General features: G+C 50.3%; 1 protein-coding gene across 1 annotated transcript in view; it reads right to left on the bottom strand.

Annotated features, from left to right (window-relative positions):
- Positions 1–21,456, bottom strand: part of NRP2 (neuropilin 2) — a 114,697-nt gene that overhangs the window by 19,324 nt on the left and 73,917 nt on the right. Inside the window, 3 exon segments of the mRNA XM_004764215.3 lie at positions 11,295–11,315; positions 12,462–12,558; positions 14,101–14,363. Of these exon segments, the coding sequence (XP_004764272.2) occupies positions 11,295–11,315; positions 12,462–12,558; positions 14,101–14,363 (381 nt within the window).

Genomic DNA, 21,456 nt, shown 5'->3' with positions numbered 1-21,456 from the left:
GCCCTTAGTGACTGGCATGGAATCCATCACCCGGTGTGCGGGGCCCTTGCCCCTCCCCTTTCTCCTGGCTTCTTTTTCCATCTTCGGCTGGGGTAGGACACTTGAAATCTCAAGGTAGCTCAGGCTCTAGCCTTTCATCTTTTCTTTTCTTGGCAGGGCTGCTGTGGTTGAGACAGAGTAGCTCTTTGAAATAGAATAAGAGTGGGAGAGCACCTTTCTTTCGGGAGGATGAAACAAACCAGATGCGAAAGTGAGTGTGTGCTGGAGAGGTCTGCCAGTATATTCTGAAAGAATGCTAAAAGTCTCTCTCTCTACCAAGCAGCCAAAAAAATTAATATTTTGTTCTCAGAAGGTACCTGGAGGCTTTCAGCCCAGGCAACCATCTTTGGAGAGAATCTTATCCTTCCCTGGTGGATTCCTAGCAGGAAGGGGAGAAATCAACACCCCCAGGGCTGAGCGTCTCGTTACAATATGCATTTTCTATCAATGAAATGGATTTTATGATCCAGTCTATCCTTTGCACAGTATCACTAGGCAATTTATCTCCAACATCCCTCCCCCTGCGTGGCTTAGAGAAGACACATGGGCAGCAACAGATTTATTTTCATTATATCCTCTCCCGATGCAGCAACATCTGGAAATGCCAGGCCAGCCTACGAGGGTGTATTTGCCAGATGCTACGAACACTTTAAGGGGTAGCATATTGACACATGAAAAAAAAAAAAGATTACTTTTTTATATTCTCAAAATATTTAAATACGTCAGGTGGACAGTCTTACGTTTTAGTGGCTCTAGATTCAGGCACACGTTAACACCACGAAAGGAAATCAAAGGATCCCTTTTCCCCCATATTTTACAAAGGCTGTTACAAGGACCAACAGAACACCAAAGAATATGGTTTTTCACCTTCTTCCTCAATTCCATCCCGAGTCTCGGGCACGATAACCCCCTCCCCCGTCTCTGGGGTGAGGAGACTTTTAAGAGACCACACTTCTGTCCTCTTCCTCCCTTCTCTCCGCCACCTCCTGCTCCCAACATCAAACAGACTACTGCTTTTCCTACGCCAGTCTCCGATTTGTTATTCTTTATGACTTATTCCAAGATTGGACTTAACTGATAAAAGCTAAACATTCATTATGAGCTTCTCTTTCATAAGGCAACATGAGACAGATTTGCTTCAGGGCTGGAAGCAGAGATGGTTCCGCACACCCCCAATGGCTGCTCTCTTGCTACTTCAAAGACTCCAGGAGACACGACCAGGGGTCATGTCTAAGTGCGTTGGGGGAACTTTCCTCTTGGGTCAGATGGGTTGGGAAGGGGACAGGGATGGGAGGGGCCACATTTCATCTCATGCGGTCTCTAGCTTTTTAGGTACCCGGAGATGACAATGGTAGCCAACAGAAACCCAGCCAGAGCTAGATAAGGCAACAAAAAGCTTCAGTCTCTTCTCCAAGTAAACAAAACTAGTACAGTATATTATTTTCTTGTAACATGTACCCCCCGGAGAAATAACACAAGAGTTAAAGGGGGTCCTCTCTGAACACACCCACACAATACCCCCCACAATGAACCAGTCTCTCTCTCACACCCACACCCCCCCCACACACACACAGCTATTCACACGCAAATGTATACTATGTACAAACACACCCAGCCAGGTTTCCTCTCCAGTCTCCTGGCAGACTGCCCACCGAGAGGAGGTAGGGGATAAGGCAAGGGGAAGAAACGGGGAACCAGTCTCGGGAAGAAAACCAGCTGAGCCTTCAGTGGTGAAGGGCTGAGGGGTGCGTCTCTTCTCATAGTCCAAGATGCAGCATTAGAGTTGGGGGTGGTTGGTTTGGAAACAACGAAAAGGAAAAAATAAAAAAAAAAAAGAACCCGAGGACAATGGTCAGGATGAAAAAAAAAAGCTCACAGGGTTTGGGCCCCAAGAGAGAGAGAAAGACAGAGAGAGAGAGAGAGAGAGATGTCTGAGAGTTCACACAGAGACTAGACGAGGAGAAAAAAGTGCAAAATCGAGGCAACGTGTTTGCAGTCTTTCCCGTTTGTTTTGGGTGCTGTCCTTGGCTTCGGCCCTCAGCAGTGCGAGCCGCGGTCTTGCTCTAGTTTAATGGTTAAGGTGGGCTCCACCGCCAGAGGGGCCCCGTTGGTGTAGTGGGAGGTTTTGTAGGTGATGGAGTGATCGGTCTTCTTGGCCGCATAGCGGAACCGGTGGTAGTGGAGCACCAGGGCCAGGGCGACGGAGACCAGCACCAGCACGGCGCCCCCGGCGGCCATTACGTAATACCAGTAGGCTGGGATGGGCTGCACGGGCACCGTGTCCACTGTGGGCTCGGTCCCTGGTAGGAGGGTGCCCCCTGGTGGAGAGACACAGAAGAGTGTTGCTAGGCTGAGAGCATGCAGACGGATCAAAAATTAATTAAAAAAAAAAAAAAAAGAAACACATACATGCTTTGGAGTGGATAGGGAAGGGGGCAAGGGAATAAGATGGTACTGAGCATTTCACTCGTGCCAAGCACTTTCCAATGATTGACATTATTTCGTTCTCGCAACCGTAGGAGGTAGGTACTGTCAGACCCATTTCGCAGATGAAGTCTAAACAGAGGCTCGGAGAGGTTAAATGAACAGTGGTCATACAGCAAGTAAGTAGGTAAGTATGGGGGTCAACCACGAGCTACGTGAGTATAAGGCTCTTTACTTCTTTCTGTTAAGCCACAGGTACTCTCCCATGGCCAGAAGCGTTCTAATTCACACACATACATCCACACGTGAACGCACGCAAGTAAGTGATGCTGAAACGAGCTCCAGGATTCCATAAGGCTGATTCTCTGAACGAGTGGGAATCTTTGGTCCGGTTGGCCAGCATTCTTAGACAATGTCCTAATTAGGCTGGCTAGACTTAAAGGTGAATTCCACTTTGGCTTGCCAAAGCTTCCATGCCCATCGAAATCAGCCTGGTCTTGTCTAAACAGGTCAGTGATCACTGTCAGGCCATGACTAACGCATCTTCATTTTTTTTCTTTTTTTTTAATTGGATAGAGGATCTTAGAACCTGCTTAGAAAGACGTTGCAACAACAACAACAACAAAATGTGGGCACAAATGATAGTGGGTATGAGAGAGAGAGAGAGAGAGAGCGAGAGCCAAGGGAGGGGAATCATTCTTAATCATGGAAAAGACAGGAGGGAAGAGAAACTAGAGGAGGATTTCGAAGGCAACCACATTCACTGGCCGGCCTCTGGTTGCCATGGAGATGATGTAGCAGATTTAAGCCCAGGGTAACTCTGGGGAAAGACTGGCTAGGGTCCCACTTGATGCAAAACAGTCCTACAACTTGATTCTCCCAAAGATTTACATCAGATGAGAATCTGGCCCAGAAGGGGACTAGGAGCTTTGGAGCTTGCCAAAACCAGACATGATCTTTACTTCTGAAAAATGATGCATGCTTAACCTGTGAAAGCTTGCATCCCTCGTTGCTTACATCAACCGGTGGGAGCCACAAAGAAGCATCCTCTCTATCCTTGGGATTCCCCCGCCCAGGGAGAGCCACTTACTGGGAGGGGCTGCTGCTTTCTTCATCCATCCTTGGTCCCGTGCCGTGGGGGGGTCTCTCTGCTCAAGATGCAGCCCAGCTGGATTTATATTTCCATGCCTCCCCTGCCAGACCTGGAGCCCCTCAAGCAGATCTCACTCTCCCACTGAATTCTACCATCAAGGTGTGCACAAAAAAGGCCCTCTACAAACGCATGGGACTGAAAGACTTTCTGAGAGGAGGACTCTTATGTGGGGGTCAGTGTCGCCAAGTCCTCAGCCTGAACCCCAGAACGCCTCTCTTTGATTTGGGAAATGGCTAAGGGGTGGGTCAGACCTTCTGATGTCTTCTCAGAAGTGGGACAGAAATGAGAACATTTTGCTTAGAATATCTTTTGGAGCCTGCCCACCCTCTCAGCCTTTAACCCCTGGCTCCCCCAGTGGGAGGGCTCCCCTCGTGCGAAGGTGTGGGGTCTGTCGGTGGGACCTCAGGAATGACCCAGTACTGGAAGAGCTTTGACGGGGATGGGTCACGCTATAGACACACCGGTGGCCGCACCGACAGCCCCACTCTCCCTTTTTCTACCTTGTCTTCTTCATGACCACCTGCTGTTTTTCCTTATTCCCAAATCACTTCTAATAATTTCACGACTGCAGCTGAGAAAGCTCCTTCTCCCCCTCCGTTCCCCTCCTCCCCTCCCTTCTGTCAATCTTTATGACCATATTGAAAATTATGCGTAGAAACAGAAAGAGAAAGCAAGGCGCTGAAAACAGCTCCTTGAAATGGCCAGCTTGTGAGCCACAGTGAACTGGTGTCAACTCATTATTCAGGTCACCAAGAGTATCTGCTGCCTGGCAACCATCCTGCCGTTGGATTTTCACTGGGCTCAGAAGAATGCACGAGAAACAACAAAGTACGTGGGGACAGGCCAACGTTCCCCAGTGTCAACCCCTTCTCCCCAAAGGGCATCCTGGGTTTGTTTCTGATTTCGATTTTGTGCCAAAGAGAGAGCCCTCCTCTAATGAGAGGAGAGGAAGGTGATTCGCCCACAGGGACTGACTCCCCGCCTGAAGCACCTGACCAGACCACAAAGGTAGGAGCACACATTTTTGTCCAGCGGAAAACAGTCGCAACTGTCCCACCTTCCTTCCAGATCACACCGTCTCGGGTTCGAAGGCTTGCTTTCCTTCCGTCCAAATGCTGGTTTCCGACATTGAATACACCCCCTGCCCCCAAGACTCAGAGTGCCAGGGCTGGGCCTTAATGCTCTTCCTAAAGTGGTTCTTGTGATAGAGACAATGTTGGGGCCCAGTGGGGAGGAGCTGGGGGCCCACTGGAGGAAGGGGCAATCCCTTCCAGTATGGGGATTACACAGTCGGTCGGAGCTAGACCTCTGGCCTGGGTTCTGCTCTGCTCCGGAAGACACGCTCCACTTTTGGTAGGAGACCCGCTTCCCCTTTCCTACCAATGCTCCTTCCCCCCAGATTATCAACATGAAGACAATTTTCAGGACAAAAGCCATTTTATGGACAGCGATGGATGTTTTCCTTGGACATTTGTTTGGAGAAATGAGAGAACATGCTATGGGACGAACTCACGTGTTTTTAGTGTTAAGGAAGTTAGAAAACAGAGAGGGTCCCTTTCACAATTCTCCCTCATCCCTCCCCAGGCGACTCTGGGTGGCCCGCAGTGGGAGCCAGAGTTTCTCAGAACATTCTCCAGCTAAAGGGTCTCAGCTCGCACAGGCAGGGGGATCGCGGGTTTGGAGTCTGGTTTTGCGGCAGCCTCCGAGGGCTGTATACTAAGGCTCTGGTTGGCCAAAGAGAGGAAAGAAAGGTGATAGCTCAGTAGGGGTTAAATGTCCTGACAAAGCAGCATTCCAACGAATGTGGGACAGAGGGACGGATGGATGGATGCATGGAGGGGTGAACAGATGGGGGGGATGTATCTGCAACAACATCTAGATTCCCAAATCCTCACTGGTACTTCACGTAACAGTTATCCTTGGAAAGTGCTAGAGATTTGTCTGGTTCCTACTACACCTCTAATGAAGTTGCAAAAAAGGTGTCCCATTCAGACAAATGTCACCCGTACCAGGTCCCCAGGTTGGTGAGGGGCTCTATTTCGGCTGCCCTTGTCCCCTCAGTCACATGGGGTGACTGGGCCATTGCTTTGCAACAAAGGGGCCTGGACTGGTCCCCCAACATAGGAGACAGAGTGCGGGTAAGACTTTAGCCTTGTCCAGAGCTGGCCACGTGCTGACCTGAATGTTCCTTTTGATTGCACTAACTCTTCCCACTTACTCATAACACGCCCAACACTGGAACATGCTTTCAACTGCTAACTGTTTTTCATGAATTACCATCCTCTAATTCTCCACAAAGCTTTCTCATTGTGTGAGATAATGAGAAGCAGATACATAAACAGTCAGTAATGCCCAGTGTACTGGCAAGGTTGGGGAAGCTTCCATCTGCGGAAGTCCTAAGCCCCCTGGAGAGGAGGCACAAAGGCACAGAATTTGAATTGTGACAAAGAGTACATTCGAGGAAGCCATGCATAGGGGGAGACCAAGGTGGAAAAAGGACCCAGTAGGTAGTGCTCCTTCCATTCTTACTGTGCAGAACAGGGTTGACGGAATTAGGAACCACGGGGAAATGTGCCGGAAATGTGCCGGAAGAGGAGCCAGAGTGGGCGGTCGTTTCCTGGGGGCTGGGCGTGGGGCTGCGGGCCTCCCACGGATCACCTTGCTTATTCCTCCCGACCCTCACAGGGGACACCTGAGGAAAGTGATTTTCCCCAGATTTCATCTGCAGGGAAATTGAGGGGGAGGACAGAAGAGCACCTGGAGAGGGTGCGGAGTCCTTGGAGGACGTTCACTGCGCTGACATGTAGCAGGGTCAGGGGCAGAGGCACGTGCAGCGGAGCCCCAGCCTGTACGGGAACCCAGGGGTCCCGTAACCTCTCTGGCCCATCGCTTAATTTTGTGGCCAAAGCCACCCTTATTACATAGTGTTTGTGGCTACTCGGATAGAGTCTCCCAGAGCCCAACACACTGAGTGTCTCTCCTACCGGAGAATTCCGCAGACCCCTGTCCTGAGCCCTGGGGCGGGGACAGAAGTAGTCCCCTCACTCTCTGTCCCGGACTTCCGCCCGAACCTGCCTGAGGACGGTCTCGGTCAAGTTCCCACTGAACCATGATAAAGAGAAAGCATCTCTCCAAGCTACGTTTACAGAATGTCCTCTGGACCTGGAGGAGTCACCCGGGTCTCCCAAAGAAACGTTCCAAAGGACACGGACGGTGAGGCATCCCTCTCCGAAGAAGGACAAAAAGGCTCAGTGATTAAGAACGACTCAGGCCCTGGCCTCTCGGCGGAGCCCTTTCTGTCCAGGCTCAAAATGAGGTGCTGGGGAAGGAGTATTTCAGATAAAAGGCTTGTTTCATTTGTGAGATTAAACAAACAAACAGAAAAGGGTTGTCTGCTCTAGAAGGGTTTACAGAAGGCAGTAGAAGAATCTGGTCACGCCAAGGGGATCTGTTTGGAAGAAGAATGCTAAAGTACAAAATTTCCCTGAGGAAGGACTCCTCGGTTTGCCTTCTGAGCGGTGCAGGGGGTCCTCGGGAGGCTTCCGCGAGGCTAGCAGACACTGCACTGAGCGGGAGCGTCTCTCCAAAATGCCTTGAATTCAGATCTGTGGCTGCCTGGAGTTTCAGACACTTCTCTTTGGTGGCACTCTCTCCTTGAGAGAGGAAAAGTCGGTGAAAAAAAAGTGGTTCTTCTCCCCTTAGAGAAACTGACGTTGGCAGCTGTTTGATGCCCGGCAAGCTTGCGGGGAGGGGCGCGTCAGGCCCCTCTGTGACAGGAGAGGCAGCTTGCACGAGCGAACCTCACAGAGAATGCCTCAGTGTCCCCTCAGGCAAGCAATGGCAGCCAAGCAGCGAGGCGGTTTACACACATCTGATCTCCATGCTTCCTTGCTCAGCAACACCTAGCCTTAATCTGGCAGCTGGAGATGTCAGGGGAGGGAGACGACGAGAAGGAATCACACACCACAGCTGCCTATCTGCAACCCTGGCAGCCTCTAGGAATGCTTCTCTGCCTTTCATCCCGCACCCCGTCTTGGAAGTGCTTCTAGGAGAGAAGAGCGGGAAACCAAGGAGAGTGGGGATTTGAGGCCAATCCCGGGTCCTGTGCCCTAGGATGGGGGGCACTACGTCAGCTGGCGATGCCCCCGGGGGGTGGCCGTGGGGAGTGAGGATGGGGGTAAAAGAGGAGAGAGAGTGATGGAAATTGGCAGAGACGGACCAGCTGGCACCAAAGAAACAGAACCTAAAACCCGACGCAAACCCCGGCCAGCTCTGTCGCTACCCAAGAACGGGTCTCTCGTAAGACGGCTCCCCTCTTTGCCCAGGAGCCACACTGAGATGTTCCCTTCCTCCTGGTTTCACCTGGAGGAATATGGAGCAGGACTGTGGAGAATGAAACCCGGAGGTGGGCCCTACGGCTCTCGGAACTGGTCTGAGACATAAAACCCAGACTCACAGTCATTAATAAGAGAAACTGATGTCCCTTTTAGCATCCATCAGTGGTAGACACACGGGTTCGGAATCCTTCACGATAACAACCGCCCGTCCTGAGTACACCTGTGCCTGGGATTTCCACGGGTCTCTAACGGGGAGGGTACCAAACCCGGTCTCTCTGCTCCTGTATTGTTCAACGTCCCCAGCCTCTAATGTGAACGAAACCTCTGGCTTCTACTGTGAGCGGCTAAGAATAGCCACCTGGTCAACAACCACAGAGCTCTGACCACGGGCTTGCCATATTTTTACTGGCTTCTTTATTCTTCCTTTTTCTCTCATTGAAAAAAGAAAGTACTGGTTAAGAGGAAATAATCCATCATCTTAATTATACCATTTTTGGGTTCTTTCTTTTTTTTTCTTTTCTTTTTCATTTGTTAAAGCTCAAATTTTAGAAAAAGATACATGACGGAAGGCACTATGTTTATAGCCGCTGCTTAAAAAAAAAAAAAGGAAGAAAAAAATGCACATCCAGGCTACATTGTTTAAAATGTGACTCATAACAACAACAAAAGTCTTCTTACAAATCACATGACAACGAAGCTTATTCACTCTCCAGCCTCCCTGTTCCTTCCCTACACATTCTCTTTTTCTCTAAGGCTTGTTTCTCATCGTTAGGGACTCACACCCTGGTTTACAATCAAAGTATACGCACTAAGCAGAAAACACAAGGTGATTGGAATAAAAAGAAAATGTTTCATGGCAAGAAATGAGTAAGAGGCAGAGAATGAAAAGATCAAGATACCCCTCATAAGACCCAGCCCAGAGGCCACTTTTATTGCGTTTCCTTAAAGATTTACCTAGTACACATCAGTCTCTCCTAAAGAATGAAATTGCTTCTGTCTCATGCTTAATTTATAATGGAAAAGAAAAACAACCTGGATTCAAAAAAAGCCGTGCTAACAATGTAACCACCTATTGTTACTACTGTTACACCATCAACTTTCCACATCCTGCCTGCCCAAACCTGGTTTCTCTTTGTTTCCCTTTTTGAGTGAAAAGGCTGATTTCATCCCAGGACACCCACGCCCCACCAGGGCTGCCCTTGACCAGGAGAGGAACGCTGTGCCAGTCACCGACAAGGTTAGCAAATGGTCACCCCGGATAGAAGGCTTTGCTTGAATTCAAAACACAGAGCTGCATGCTGAGGTCAAAGCGGCCTCGGCCCCACAGAAGGCGGGCCCTGAGTTCACCTGGCTACCGCCTCTGAGTTCCAAGTACAACTTGCCAATGTGATAGAAATTGCCTATTTTTAATTCCCCAATCCTGCCCTTGACTTCATGTTCCTCGGTCAAGTGTCTGCCCCTCAGGACTTGGTTTCCTGCTTCCAGAATGCTTGCTCTCTCCAGAGGCAATAGCCAGGGGCCAGACGGTGCCACCGGGAGCTGCTTTTGCTTAACCCCCGAATCAGCCCACCGGGAGCCCGCCGGAGATGCTTACCTTCCAGTCACTAAGCCCCGTGTTTATTTTGGCTAAGTGAGCGCTGCGGCTCTGATTATATTTTATTTATATATTTTGTGCACGAGAACATGACTGGACTGTGAAGCCTCACGGTAAACACAGCCTCAAGGAGAGCACATGTGCCCTGCTTTGTTGATTCTCTTAAGAAGCAAAGCACTTAGCCCCTGTACTTGTCAGTCATGGACCGAGACACGCCGGCTCGCATGCGACAGTGTCTGTACCACTCCTGGATGTCTTTGGCCAGCCTTCCCGGGGGCTTGGAGTCTTAGTGAGCAGCCTTGACTGGCCCCACAGAGACATTACCTTGGGTCCTGGAATTCCAAGAACTTGATAACTGTGATCCAAGTGAGTCACTTCCGACTCAGCTGCCCTGCCCACACGCAGACCCGCATGAACAGAAATCTCACGCACCGAGAGCATCAGCCCACGCCCAGGAACACACTCCTTACTTTCCAGGATGCTGGGGGTGGGGCGGGGGGAGCAGGGGGGGCCGCTGGGGAGCCAAGGTGGGGGAGAAAGCAAGAACTCGTATTCTGTGTCAGTCTGTCACTCTCTTTCTAGCCACTCTCCCCCTCCCCACCCCCCGGCTATTGTGTTAGAGGGTGATGAGTGGAAAATTAGGCCCGATGATTTGGAGTCAAAAGCGCATCTAGGTGGCAAACCAGGAATTCATCTCTTTCTAGCCAGGAGCTGGACAGATTAATGAGAGTGAAGATAACGAGTCTAGACTGGAGATATAAAAATGACTTCCCTTATCTCTGGAATGCTGTCACCTCTGGGGTAAAGGCCAGCCCGGGCCAAGAGGGCACAGCAGGCCTCGCAACTGTTTGTATGAAAAACCCCAGGCGTCAGGTGAGGGGCAGTGTGGGCGTGTGGTCTGCCAGCCCGGCCAACAGAACTGAAGCCCTCGGACAGGCTTCTAGACACTCGGCACTGGCCCGCTGGGTGGGAACCGCACTGGCGCCAAGTCACTGGAGAGCAAGGAGGGCAGGAGGGGAACCACCACCCACGGCCGGACCATGACGCCAGCGTCCCCAGCTCTTCTCTCTCTGCTCTGCTCTTTACTAGGGAGCCAATGTCCTGTTCTGGTTTTCACTCCTGTATTGAAATGCTCTAACTCCAGCCGGCAAATGTGCCTCCTCGTTCCCTTCACCGGACACCGGCTCCAGAATTCTGCAACTTTTTCTCCCCAGGATCATCGCTCCTCGTGTCTTTTCCCTAACGTTCTACCCTCGCCAAACTGCCCGCACTGTCCCTCCCTGCGGATTCATTGAGACTGCTGCCTTGGTGCCCTGCGGCTGGGAAGAAACCATCGTCAGGCGAAAATCAATCATTGCCACCTCATTTCACTTTTAATTTACTACTGATTTTTGTTGTTGTTCAGTCTCTCCCACAGCCTCTCCTTTCTCACCGCTCATGCATTTTCAGCCTCATTGCTCCCCGTTGGACAATGCAAGGCTGAAAGGTTTATCTGTAACCTATTTGTCTCTATTATAGGTTTCTAAACTTTAATTAAACAAGAGGCGGTAAAGATCTCAATCCTCTCTCCGGGAATCTACAGGTGTTGTTGGTGCCATCTAGTGGCGGGAAGGTGTGGCGTCTGTTTTCTCTTAAGAGATCTGTCAAGTTTGGAGGTGCCTCCCCCAACACCAAATTCACATCACATGGGTGGAAGAAAAAGACATGCAAAAAAAAAAAAATTTTTTTTTACCTTTAAAATTCTCACCTGCAAAAGCTGAGATGGGTTCTGGAGGAAAAAAAAAATATTGAGTTAGATAAGGGGTAGAAGTAATGGGGCAGGTTTAAGGTGTAATGAAGATGATTTTTTGTAATACCCCATGGAAAGTGTCCCCACGTCTCCTCATGCTCGAGACCGTGTCTAACACATCAGCATCCCAGGGGCTGGCGGGGTGGGGAGGGAGGAGGAGAGCCCTAAAGTTGCTTTGGAACAAAAAGGACTTTATAGAGCAATGGGTCTCTGAAGCACTGTAATCAGTCATTTACCACTGATTACTTTCTCGGAGCCTGGATTACACGTAGATGCCCAGGGCCTGAGGGGCTGGGGTGGTCCCTGCTGCTTCTGACATCATCGGGCACACACACATCCAGGACCCGTGTGCCAAGAGAAGCACTCAGTAAGGGATCCCAGTCCCTCTGCCGAGTAAAGCAGGTCCCGTTCCTTCTCAGAATTCCCTCTTGCTTTTGGAAATGCCCATGGCGCGCAAGGGAGACGGTGTCGGGATGGGCGGATGTGTGCATCTTCAGTGGGCTGTCTGCTCAGCACTTCTGTCCAAAGAGACAATCACGGTGTCCTTCCTGTGCTGGTCACTTGGCCTGCGGTGCTTAATCTTACAGCTCTGGGATCCGGGGCACTGAAGCTACTAGCTTCAAAGAAAACTAAAATTCTACCTCCCCTGCTGTCATTTCTCCTGCAATTCATTCATGTACAGGAGCAACGTGGGTAATCGTGTTATCAGTCTGATATAACATATGTACTATTTTAGCTCTCCAGTGAAGGCTTCCATTAAAAACATCAAACCCGTGCAGCATGTAATTCTGACTGGCAGCTGCTCTCATTCTCTAGCATTTTCTTTGCTAAAAGCTGGAGTCTGATGATGGGGTGTTGGCACCCTGAGTCTCCGTATACTTAATGCTTGTCGATTTCTGAATGGGAACAGGAGATAGAAGACTTCACCTCGCTTCACACCCCTCCCATCTCATCCCCAATGCAGCCTAAGACACAACGATATTCATAGCCCACCTCCTGCATGGACTGTAGCTGTTCTCCCACTGGGTTCTACTGGGTTTGAAAATGGCGTGTTGCCTCCTCTTGTATATCCCCGCCCCCGGTGTCTTATTTGGAAGAACCACAAAGAGACAAATATTCACGTACCCATACAGTTCTCCAGTGGGACATCAGTGCTTATCCGAATGTCGTCAATGGCAATTTCTCCTGAACGTCCTTTTCCTATGACTCCCTCAAACACAATCTAGAAGCCGGGAGAACAAGAGCCATGGTTAACCGAGCTCCCTGGTTCAAACCATGCAAAGATTTCCAATTTTCTGTTAAACGCAGCTTAAAGTGTGTGTGTGTGTGTGTGTGTGTGTGTGTGTGTTACTATACCTGGTACACATCTGTTGACCACATGGCTAGAGTACTTGAAATCTTAATTTAAAAAGAATCAAATGCATATCTAAAGGGATTAAAAATATATATAACAAGGTGTGGATATTGTTGTCCAGTAACTGGAAGGTACTGATTAAAAGGACCAGAATCAAGACATGTTTAAAGGAGAGTTGAAATGTCCCTAGCCATGTCTGAGTTTTCTTTCCCATAAATCTTTCAAAATGCCCAATCCAGGTATTTGGAAACTCAGAGGACATAACAGATGGGAGTAAGGTGAGATACACGGTGTGATGGGTTTGGACTGCCTTTGGCATAATGTTGTCTTATACCTCCATTATTACAACGAGGAGGGAAAGGACTTTCTCCTTCACCAATACTTGCCTGAACACCTACTATGTGCCAGGAACAAGGACAGTTACAAAATCGAGCATCCGGACCCTCTGCCCAGGGAACCTTACCATCTGGCGGGGGAGACAAAAATGCAAACAGGTCCTTGCAATACAGCGCATTACGGTTTATAAATGGGAATGCAGGCGGGGTGGGGCGGAGCCCAGGACCCCTCACAACCTCCAGTGCGAGTGCAGGCTGCACACGGAAGGCCCTCGGCTCCGTGGTCTTCAATCATTCCTCACGCTCACCCTCCCCGGGTTCTCTCTGCAGACGAGCACATGTCCTCTGGCAAGCTGAGCGAGCAGTTGGCTGCCTCACCAGCCATCTGTTGCTGCTTCTCGTCTGGGGAGGAGCAGGTTAATGCCTTGGCTGGTTCTCAGTCACCTCTTCCACAGTGTGCCTACTCCTACCCAAGCCTCAGCCACAGCTGTGCAAACCCATCTGTGCCTCAGTCTTTCGCTCTGTGGGGCAGAGATAATAGAGCCCAGCTCCTGCAGCTTTGGGGAGAGGAACCCCTCGTTGAGGAGCCTTTCGGGTCTGTGGGCCACTGAGTGCAAACAGCGGCTGCCCCTTCTACGTGCCCACCTGCCCCAGGGCGGGTCTGGCAGGATTTTGTCCTCTCCTTGGAGCTGGAGGGGGCTCGGCAGGCTTCCTGCCTTGTATGTGGAGGCTGGTGTGTGTTTATTTCCCTGGCTTCTGGGTCCCTTTGTCAGGCTACCTGATAGCAATCGAAACTAAACTGGAGAGAAGAAACATTTGTTGGGAAGATTTCAGCAATATAAAAGGCAATAGGAGGAACAAAGAACCAAGTCTGGGTGTAGAGATAGGCACATTTTGAATAACAAATAAGAGTGTCATTTAGTTGCCATGGCAATGTGAGAAACACAATGAAAACAGTGGCGCTTAACCACATTCCCTAATGATGAATGGGCATGGCCCTCGGAAATCTTGAAATCCGGATCACAAAGATTCCCCTGGACCTCTGTACCTGCGCCCCCGCCCATCACCACCCTACCTGATACTCCATGTCATAGCTGGGCAAGATGATCCGCCCGTGTTTCCACTCGTCACCCTGGTCCTCGCGGATGACCCAGAGGAGCTTGCTCTCCTGGCTGGCCTCGCGCACCACCTGCAGCGCCACCCCGCGGCCGCCGGTGGCTTGGTACTGGAACTCCATGCACACGGGGCTTCGGGGCAGGTGCACCGGAGGGCTGATGAGCCGTGCATACTGGCCCTCTCTCCGGCCGTCGCTCTGCAGCCGCAAGAAATTCCTGTCATCTGGAGGAAAGAAACCCAGAGGGTCCCGGTGAACACTGGGGAGAGAGACCAGTTTGAGGCTGTGCCCTCCCGCCCCGGGAAAGCCAGAACCGGAGTTTGGGGGGTTGAAGTCTTGTTTATTCATGTCCTTGTTCTCCAGGCCCCGTGCTTCCTTCTCAAGGCTCTTTCCGAGCTTGGCTCAAAAGCGGCTTCCTTTTGAAGCCTCTTTGGGAGCCTTTATGTCGGGTTGGTCTTTCCTGCCCATTTCTCCATATCACTTTCTCTGTCTTGTCTGCAGATGGCACTTGGTGCGGTTGGCCTTCCGTCTTGGCTCGCAGTGTCTGTGTCTGTCTTCCCCCCCAGATTCGAAGACGCCAGACCCACGTCTTATTCGCCATTGGCTCACCCAAAGGACCGATGCCGCCTAATGGACTAGATTATTAGGGGGCGAGGCGGCTGCGAGACGGGCGGAAGATCCCGGCCAGGCAGCTTGTGCTTCAAGCCCTTGTCGTCTTGGCTGGGCACTGTCCAGACGGAAGACATTTAAAACCGTCTGTCTCCACCCGTGCCACTAGGAGGTACCTGGGCTCTAGTGACTGTCAGAAGCCAGCATCAACCTGAAGCGGAAGAAGGGATGCTGGCTGCGGTGGGGTGGGGTGAAAGCCAGGGTGGCCGGACGCCCTACTTCCTTCCCTGTCTGGGCCAACGAGGCCAGAACTGGCCCTTTTCAGAAAGCCAGGCAAACAGAGCTCCGCCGAGAACGGGCACGGGCATCATCACTAACGAAGGCTATGTGTTTCATAGACAATATACACCGGGCCGGATCAAGGTCTCACACCCCCAATGCTGCGAGGATGGGCCTTTTGGCGGATTACTTTGTAAATACATCAGACACTGCGCAGACGACGGAGGTCTTGTTGCCATTTGCAGACCGCGTCCCCTGCAGACCGGGCTATGGGGGCCTGCCCCTGCAAACCCAACAGGCACAGGAGCATTCCGGCCTCTTGTGCAGAACACAGGGAGGCGTTTGACGATCTCACCGCCTCCTTTGGGCTGAACTCTTCTGCCAAGGTGGTGGGGGCACGTTCACACCACATAGCCAGCCCCTCAAACACTTTAGAATCCCCTTAATCTGAGAGGTGTGCACCCAGCTTTCTTATTCACCAGGGACTGTGAACATCCTGGGCTTGTTAGGGGAGAACTTGTTAGGCAAGAACTCCAGAGCCCTGAATCAACAGGGTTATTCTCTAGACCAGTGGTTCGCTGTTGCCACTCCAGCGGACATCATTGTTCGAGCAAGAAGGAACAGGTCACAGTCCTCCCATCACTGGCCCCCAAACCGCTCCTTCCTTCCTTCCCACAGCCCATCTCTCTCCTTCCTGCCTGCCCCCGCCCCCCCCCCCCCCGTCAAGCCTTTCCCGTTAGATTCCCTAGAATTACTGCACCAAAAGCTACCCTCCCTTGCAGTCAAATCGGACCAGTTCAGGATGCATAGTTGGGATTTCGGTTTGTCTCCTTAACCATCCAGAACCACATGTCTAATACCCCAGCACAGGAGAGCCCTTCAAGGCCAGAGTCAGCGCAGATAACTAGGCAGCGGTCCACAGCAGAAATCTCGAAGGTGGTGATCTGCCAAGGGAGGAGACATGGGGGCCGCAACCAGACAGCTCCAAGATCTTCCAAACCTACGCCTTCTCCTATCAGATCCTATTACTACCGTTATTAATGATAATAATTATACGTCATATTTGCAGAATGCTCTGCAGGTTTCCAAAGCACATTCACGAGCATCGTTTCGTCTAATTCTTCCCAAATGCCTTTGAGAGCCCTATCTTCTGAATGTTATTTGCACAAGACGGAGAGACGGAGGTCAGTAAAGTTCAAGGGGCTCATCCAACGTGGAGAGGGCAGTCAGGTGCACAGCCTGACCTGACGTCGGGTTTTCCGCCTCCCGGAAGTGGGGTCTTCACTTCAGCTATGCCCAGGTGCCCGCCCAGCGTGTGGGCAATCAGTCCCTGTTTATTCAAGGCAAACTGGGCGCCACCCACGACACCTGCCCCCGCTTTCACGTCTCCTTCCTGCCACGCCCCCCCACCTCTTTGAGCAATTCTTCTCCTACCCATTCTGGCACATTCCAGCACATTCCGCCTCTTTCCTCTCCACAACTCAAGCATTTACCGACTGCACCACTGATCATACCTTATTTTTAAAAAGATTGAGGCCATTTCTCATGCGTTTCAGCAGGTAACCACCCACGGCCCTGCACTGTAATTTAACCATTTCGTGGGTGCCTTTCCCATGGCTCCAGGTAGATGACAGAATCCCAGGCTTACGCATCTAAGGGTTAATGCTCTGCTGCTTCTCCCTGTATATGTCACAACTCAAGGAAATTTTGATCCCACCGATGAATGACTGGCAAACCCATGGATGAAGGAACGATATGAGGCTCGATATTCTCTCAAGACCCACGAACAGAGGGAGAGTCAGCTAGCCTCTGGTAATCCCAGATTCAGATAATCTCTTCACAATTCCCTCCCACCGTCCTGAACCAACAGCCCTTTCAAAGGTGAGGTGAGCTGATAATAACAGGGTGACCTGGGGACACACGTGGGGCCACCAGTGAGAACCCCCATCCCCCCCGACGCTCCCGTGCTCCAGTAATTTCCAAGCCCTGACTGCTTTCACCTCAGATCGAAAGGAAACCAGATTTCAGAGACTTATTATTCAGCCTTCTTCCTTCACAGTTTCACAAATAAGACCCACTTGCTGCTTGAAAATTGCTTGGCAGAAATACTGTCACTTGTGTGAATTTACATTCTTAAGCGGCAGGGGATTCATAGCATAATGGTTAGAATTTAGTAAGTAGAATGTGTGTGGAGGTGGAGAGAGCCGCGCTGGCTGGATCTTATCCGGGTCTGTTCCGTTTAATCATCCTGTGGCTAAAACTTCGGGCCCCATCAGGCCAGAGGTCTCCCAGGCTGCTGCACCCAGACCCCAGCTGGCCCCCTCCTCGCCCCACCCCTGCTCTCGCTCTCCCAATAAGACCATAATCGCTCCGCATGATTTAAAGGACCCCGGGAAGACCGGGGAGTTAATGCTGGTGGCGTGCTAAGCACGAGCAGCTGAAGGATCATAAGTCAGTGCTGACATCCAAGCTAATCCACTAGTTTGCAGAATCTCAAGACAAGCGGGCCTCTGAATTTCACTCAGTTAAATCATTTGTGCCCCACTTGTCTGCTAAGTGCTAGGAGCTCGAGGGAAGAAAGATGATATGTAAATTTAAGGAATTAGCAGTAGACATCAGTCAGAGGGACGCTGAGCCGCAAAACCTCCCCGCCTGTCGCCGAGAGGGGCCTGATTGGAGGCAGGACGTAGGGAGGAATGGCTCTGACCAGGCAGGGCCCCCAGGGAGGGGACCGGAAACGCGGGGGCAAGAGTACTGGTGTTGGCTGAGCGCCTCCTGTGGGCCAGCGTTGGCACCAGAAGCGCCGCCTGCTTTCTCTTCGGTGATCGTCCCTGGGAAATCTAGGTCGGGGAAGCAAGCACCGCTTTCTCTGATTTTACTGGAGAGGAAACGGAGGTGGAGGTGCGGAGGCTTGAAGCCATGTGTCTCAGACGGCGGCTAGGGAGCGAACGGCACCCAAGTAAAGAGGATTGCCAAGAGCGTGGCCGCTCATCTGGGCTGGACCCCTTGTCTGATGCTCACCCATCATTTAAAGCCTCAGTTTCCCCCGTCTGTAAAATGGGTATAATAAGAACATTGCTGGAGAGGGCTGTGAGGAGAAGGAGATGGAACAGGCCATGCTAAATGCTTGACACAGTAACTGGGACATAGTAAGTGCTCATTAAAACCTCTGGTCTTTATTACTACTACTACTATCGCTACACACACTGACTTCTATGCTTGCCTTTGTTTTTTTGTTTTTGTTTTTGTTTTTTGTTTTGTTTTTAAAGAAAAGAAAAAGGGTCAAAAAAGCACCAGTCACCTGGGAAGACAAGTCCTAGACTAACGAGGAAGTATGGTTTGGCTGGAGGTCAGTGAAGACGCTCCAACCCCTGCAACCAGCCAGCTCCCACTTGTGCGTAATGCGCTGTTGACCACATGTATTTCCTACCACTATATAGTAGATGAAATAAAATACAACATGATTCTGGAATGAGAGTGGGACCTCAAGAGACCATTTAGATCAGGTCAGCCCGGCTGCCCAGAGGAACCACGCTGAAAATGTCCCCAGAACAGCTGTCCACCCTCTGCTTTCAATCCTCCAGAGAAGAAGTTTCCATAGGTCACATCGGCAATGTGTTTTCTGGGTCACAACCCTAACTGTCAGGAACTTCTTAAATTCAGTTTTAAGTTTTCCTGCTGTCATTGAGACACACGTCCTCCGTCTATCCCTGATGGAGCACAGCCAATTTCTATCCTCTGACTTGGAAACATTTTTCACTAGTGAAGAATTCAGACCCCGGGTCTTCATTTTCTCAGGAAACTCAATGCTTGCCTTTTTAAATGCCCACACTGGGGGGGGGGGGGTTTAGTTATGGGGGTAGGTCTATACTAATGCTCCTCTAAGCTAAGTGCTTCCATTCTTTGAAGTCATGGCACCCATATATGTGCTGTGAGTGAAGTCTGTTCCCGTAGAACATTCTAGTTTATGGCCTACCACTGCCGAACACAGAGGAAGTTGTAAGCACGCAATGGCTGCTGATTACTTGATCAACTAACGGGCTGCGATGGCACAGGGGGGCCCCTTTAGCCACTGACTTGGACTTCAGGGAAAAAGCCCTCTGGGTTGTTAAGAGGTCCCCAAACATGACAATTGACCAGCTAAGAACCAGCTCGCCTGCTGGAGACTGTCTTCTTATACTCATAGCTGATGGCAGTGATGCCGGCCATGGAGAGCTTCCAACAAAAAGACAATAGGAAGGAAATACGTTTAGTTGCTGAAAGAGAATGAAGAACTAACGTCCCAGAGATACAATCCCTCTCCTCCTGGACCTGACGTATTTGGGAGGCATTTTGCTAGGTTTTGACTCAAAACATCTGTCGTTGCCCATGACACAGGAAAAATAATCATATGGGAACTAACAATAGGAGTTCAAAAGAGCAGCGGGGCCGTGCAGAGGACAGGGCCGTTTAGCCATTTTAACCTGCCGCTGTCTCTAGAAAGGATCTCCTGATGTCTTACCTGGCGATTTATGGCCGCATCTGGCTTCAGCTGTAGCAGTGCTGTGTGAGCACGTGACTGTTCAGCCCAACAACATGGACTCGGCCGTGTGTACACCTTACCAAACCCTGAAGTAAATCACCAGCCCGATCATCCTGGCTATCGCAAAGCCAAACGCACCATCTGTCCGACACACACATCTCCTGGCTAGCATCTTGCCCTCCTACTAGAACAACCATCTGAGAGAATATTTAGTGCTGCAGGAGATGTAATCTCTTTGTATAGGTCATGCTTAAAACATGAGTCAGCCCCTCGGCTGGCCTCCCAAGGTCAGTCTATCTCTGCTAAGGTCCTCAAATTAACAACCTGTTAAGGGAAACATTGACTTTGGATGAACTCAGCAGGATGTTCTCAGGGTTTACAATAGACCGTTTTGTGGATGTTTGAGGTGTCAGGTCTGGTCTTTGCAGGAGTCTTCCCAGAGCTGGCTTTTTTTTTTTTTTAACTTATTTTTTAAAATTTTTTTGTGTGTCCACTTTCATGCAGGTTTTGCAGCGGTGGCAGTCTTGTCATCATTCTGCCCTTTCATTATCAATCTGCACACCGCCGGGGAACTCAGCCAATCAGGACTTTCAGAAAAAAAGGAAACAAAGCCGATGAACACAGAGGAAGGAAAAATAAAATAATAGGCAAATAGGGAGGGAGGCAAACTGTAAGAGACTCTGAACTACCGGGAACAAACTGATGGTTGCCGAAAGGGAGGTGGGGGGATGGGGCAGCTGAGTGACAGGCGTTAAGGAGGGCACTTGAAATGGGGTGTCCCGTGCAACTGATGAATCACCTACTTCTACCTCGGAAACTAATAGTACACCGTGTGTTAATTAAATTGAATTCAAATTAAAAAAATTCAAAAAAGGAATAATAGCTTCTCTTCACTGCTGTCTTTCCATAAAGTCAGAGATATTTGCCTTCCTATTTTCCTTAAAAAAGGGCCTCTGTGCTTCTCTTCTCCAGCTGAAGGTGTTCTTTGAATGTCGGCTTTCCTGTAGCCAAGCTGCTCCTGGTCTTTAATTGCCTCCCACAGTCTGAGCCCCAGAAGGTCTCGTCTGTGTATGAGCAGTGGCTCTGCCCGCTCCAAGCCACCTCATCCTCTTTCCAACGGCAACTCAAGCTAATGCCAACGCAGAGTCCGGATCCTTTGCTGCCTACAGGGGAGGTCTTTTGAGTTCAGAGAATTTGCTTTTTCATTCAGAGTCATAACTAGCTCCCTGCCAAATAACAAGCCTATCGTGAGCAAGTTCACTCCTCAGTTCCCCTCTGTCATTTCTCTGCAACCATCTACCTCCCCTGACCCTACCACACACACACACACACACACACACAGAGTCTTAGGCACCTGTGCCCCCGTGAATCACAGTCCTCTACTCCCATGGAGTTTATAAATGGCCTGATGTGCATCAAAACAGCCCCGCGATAACGTTAATAACTCTCCCACTGACATCTGGGGGAATAGCGACCCTAAGCAAAATTCCAGTATTTCGGAACATTGTATTCTTAGTCTGTCTTGAGCTTGTTTCTGAATCCAGAGTAAAGGTTTTGCTTTCTCAAGCCAATAAACACAGAAGTGCTGAGCTGCCAAAGCTCTGTTTTTTTGTAATGGTGGACTGATCCAAACAGGCACTGCCCGCTTTATTTTTTAATTATTTATTATTTTTTTAATTTTAAGGAGGTTCCAAGCCCAATGTGGGGCATGAACCCACAACTCTGAGACCACGTGTTGCTTTATCTGTAGGCGGAGCCGGCCGGCACCCTGCCCATTTCCTGTATTTCACGTCCACCATTTGGAGTGATTGAAGTGAAGGAATCCTGTCACCGTACTTCATGAGGTCAGCGAACGTGTAAGAGAGCACACATGTAGGGAGCCCACACACTTGAGGATTCTGAAGCGG

The sequence above is a fragment of the Mustela putorius genome, unplaced genomic scaffold (assembly GCF_011764305.1).
Source record: "Mustela putorius furo isolate JIRA1106 unplaced genomic scaffold, ASM1176430v1.1 tig00000275_pilon_pilon_pilon, whole genome shotgun sequence".
In the NCBI taxonomy this organism is placed as follows: Eukaryota; Metazoa; Chordata; class Mammalia; order Carnivora; family Mustelidae; genus Mustela; species Mustela putorius.
Note: the sequence above shows the minus strand (reverse complement) of the source record. Positions and strands in the feature narration are given on the sequence as shown.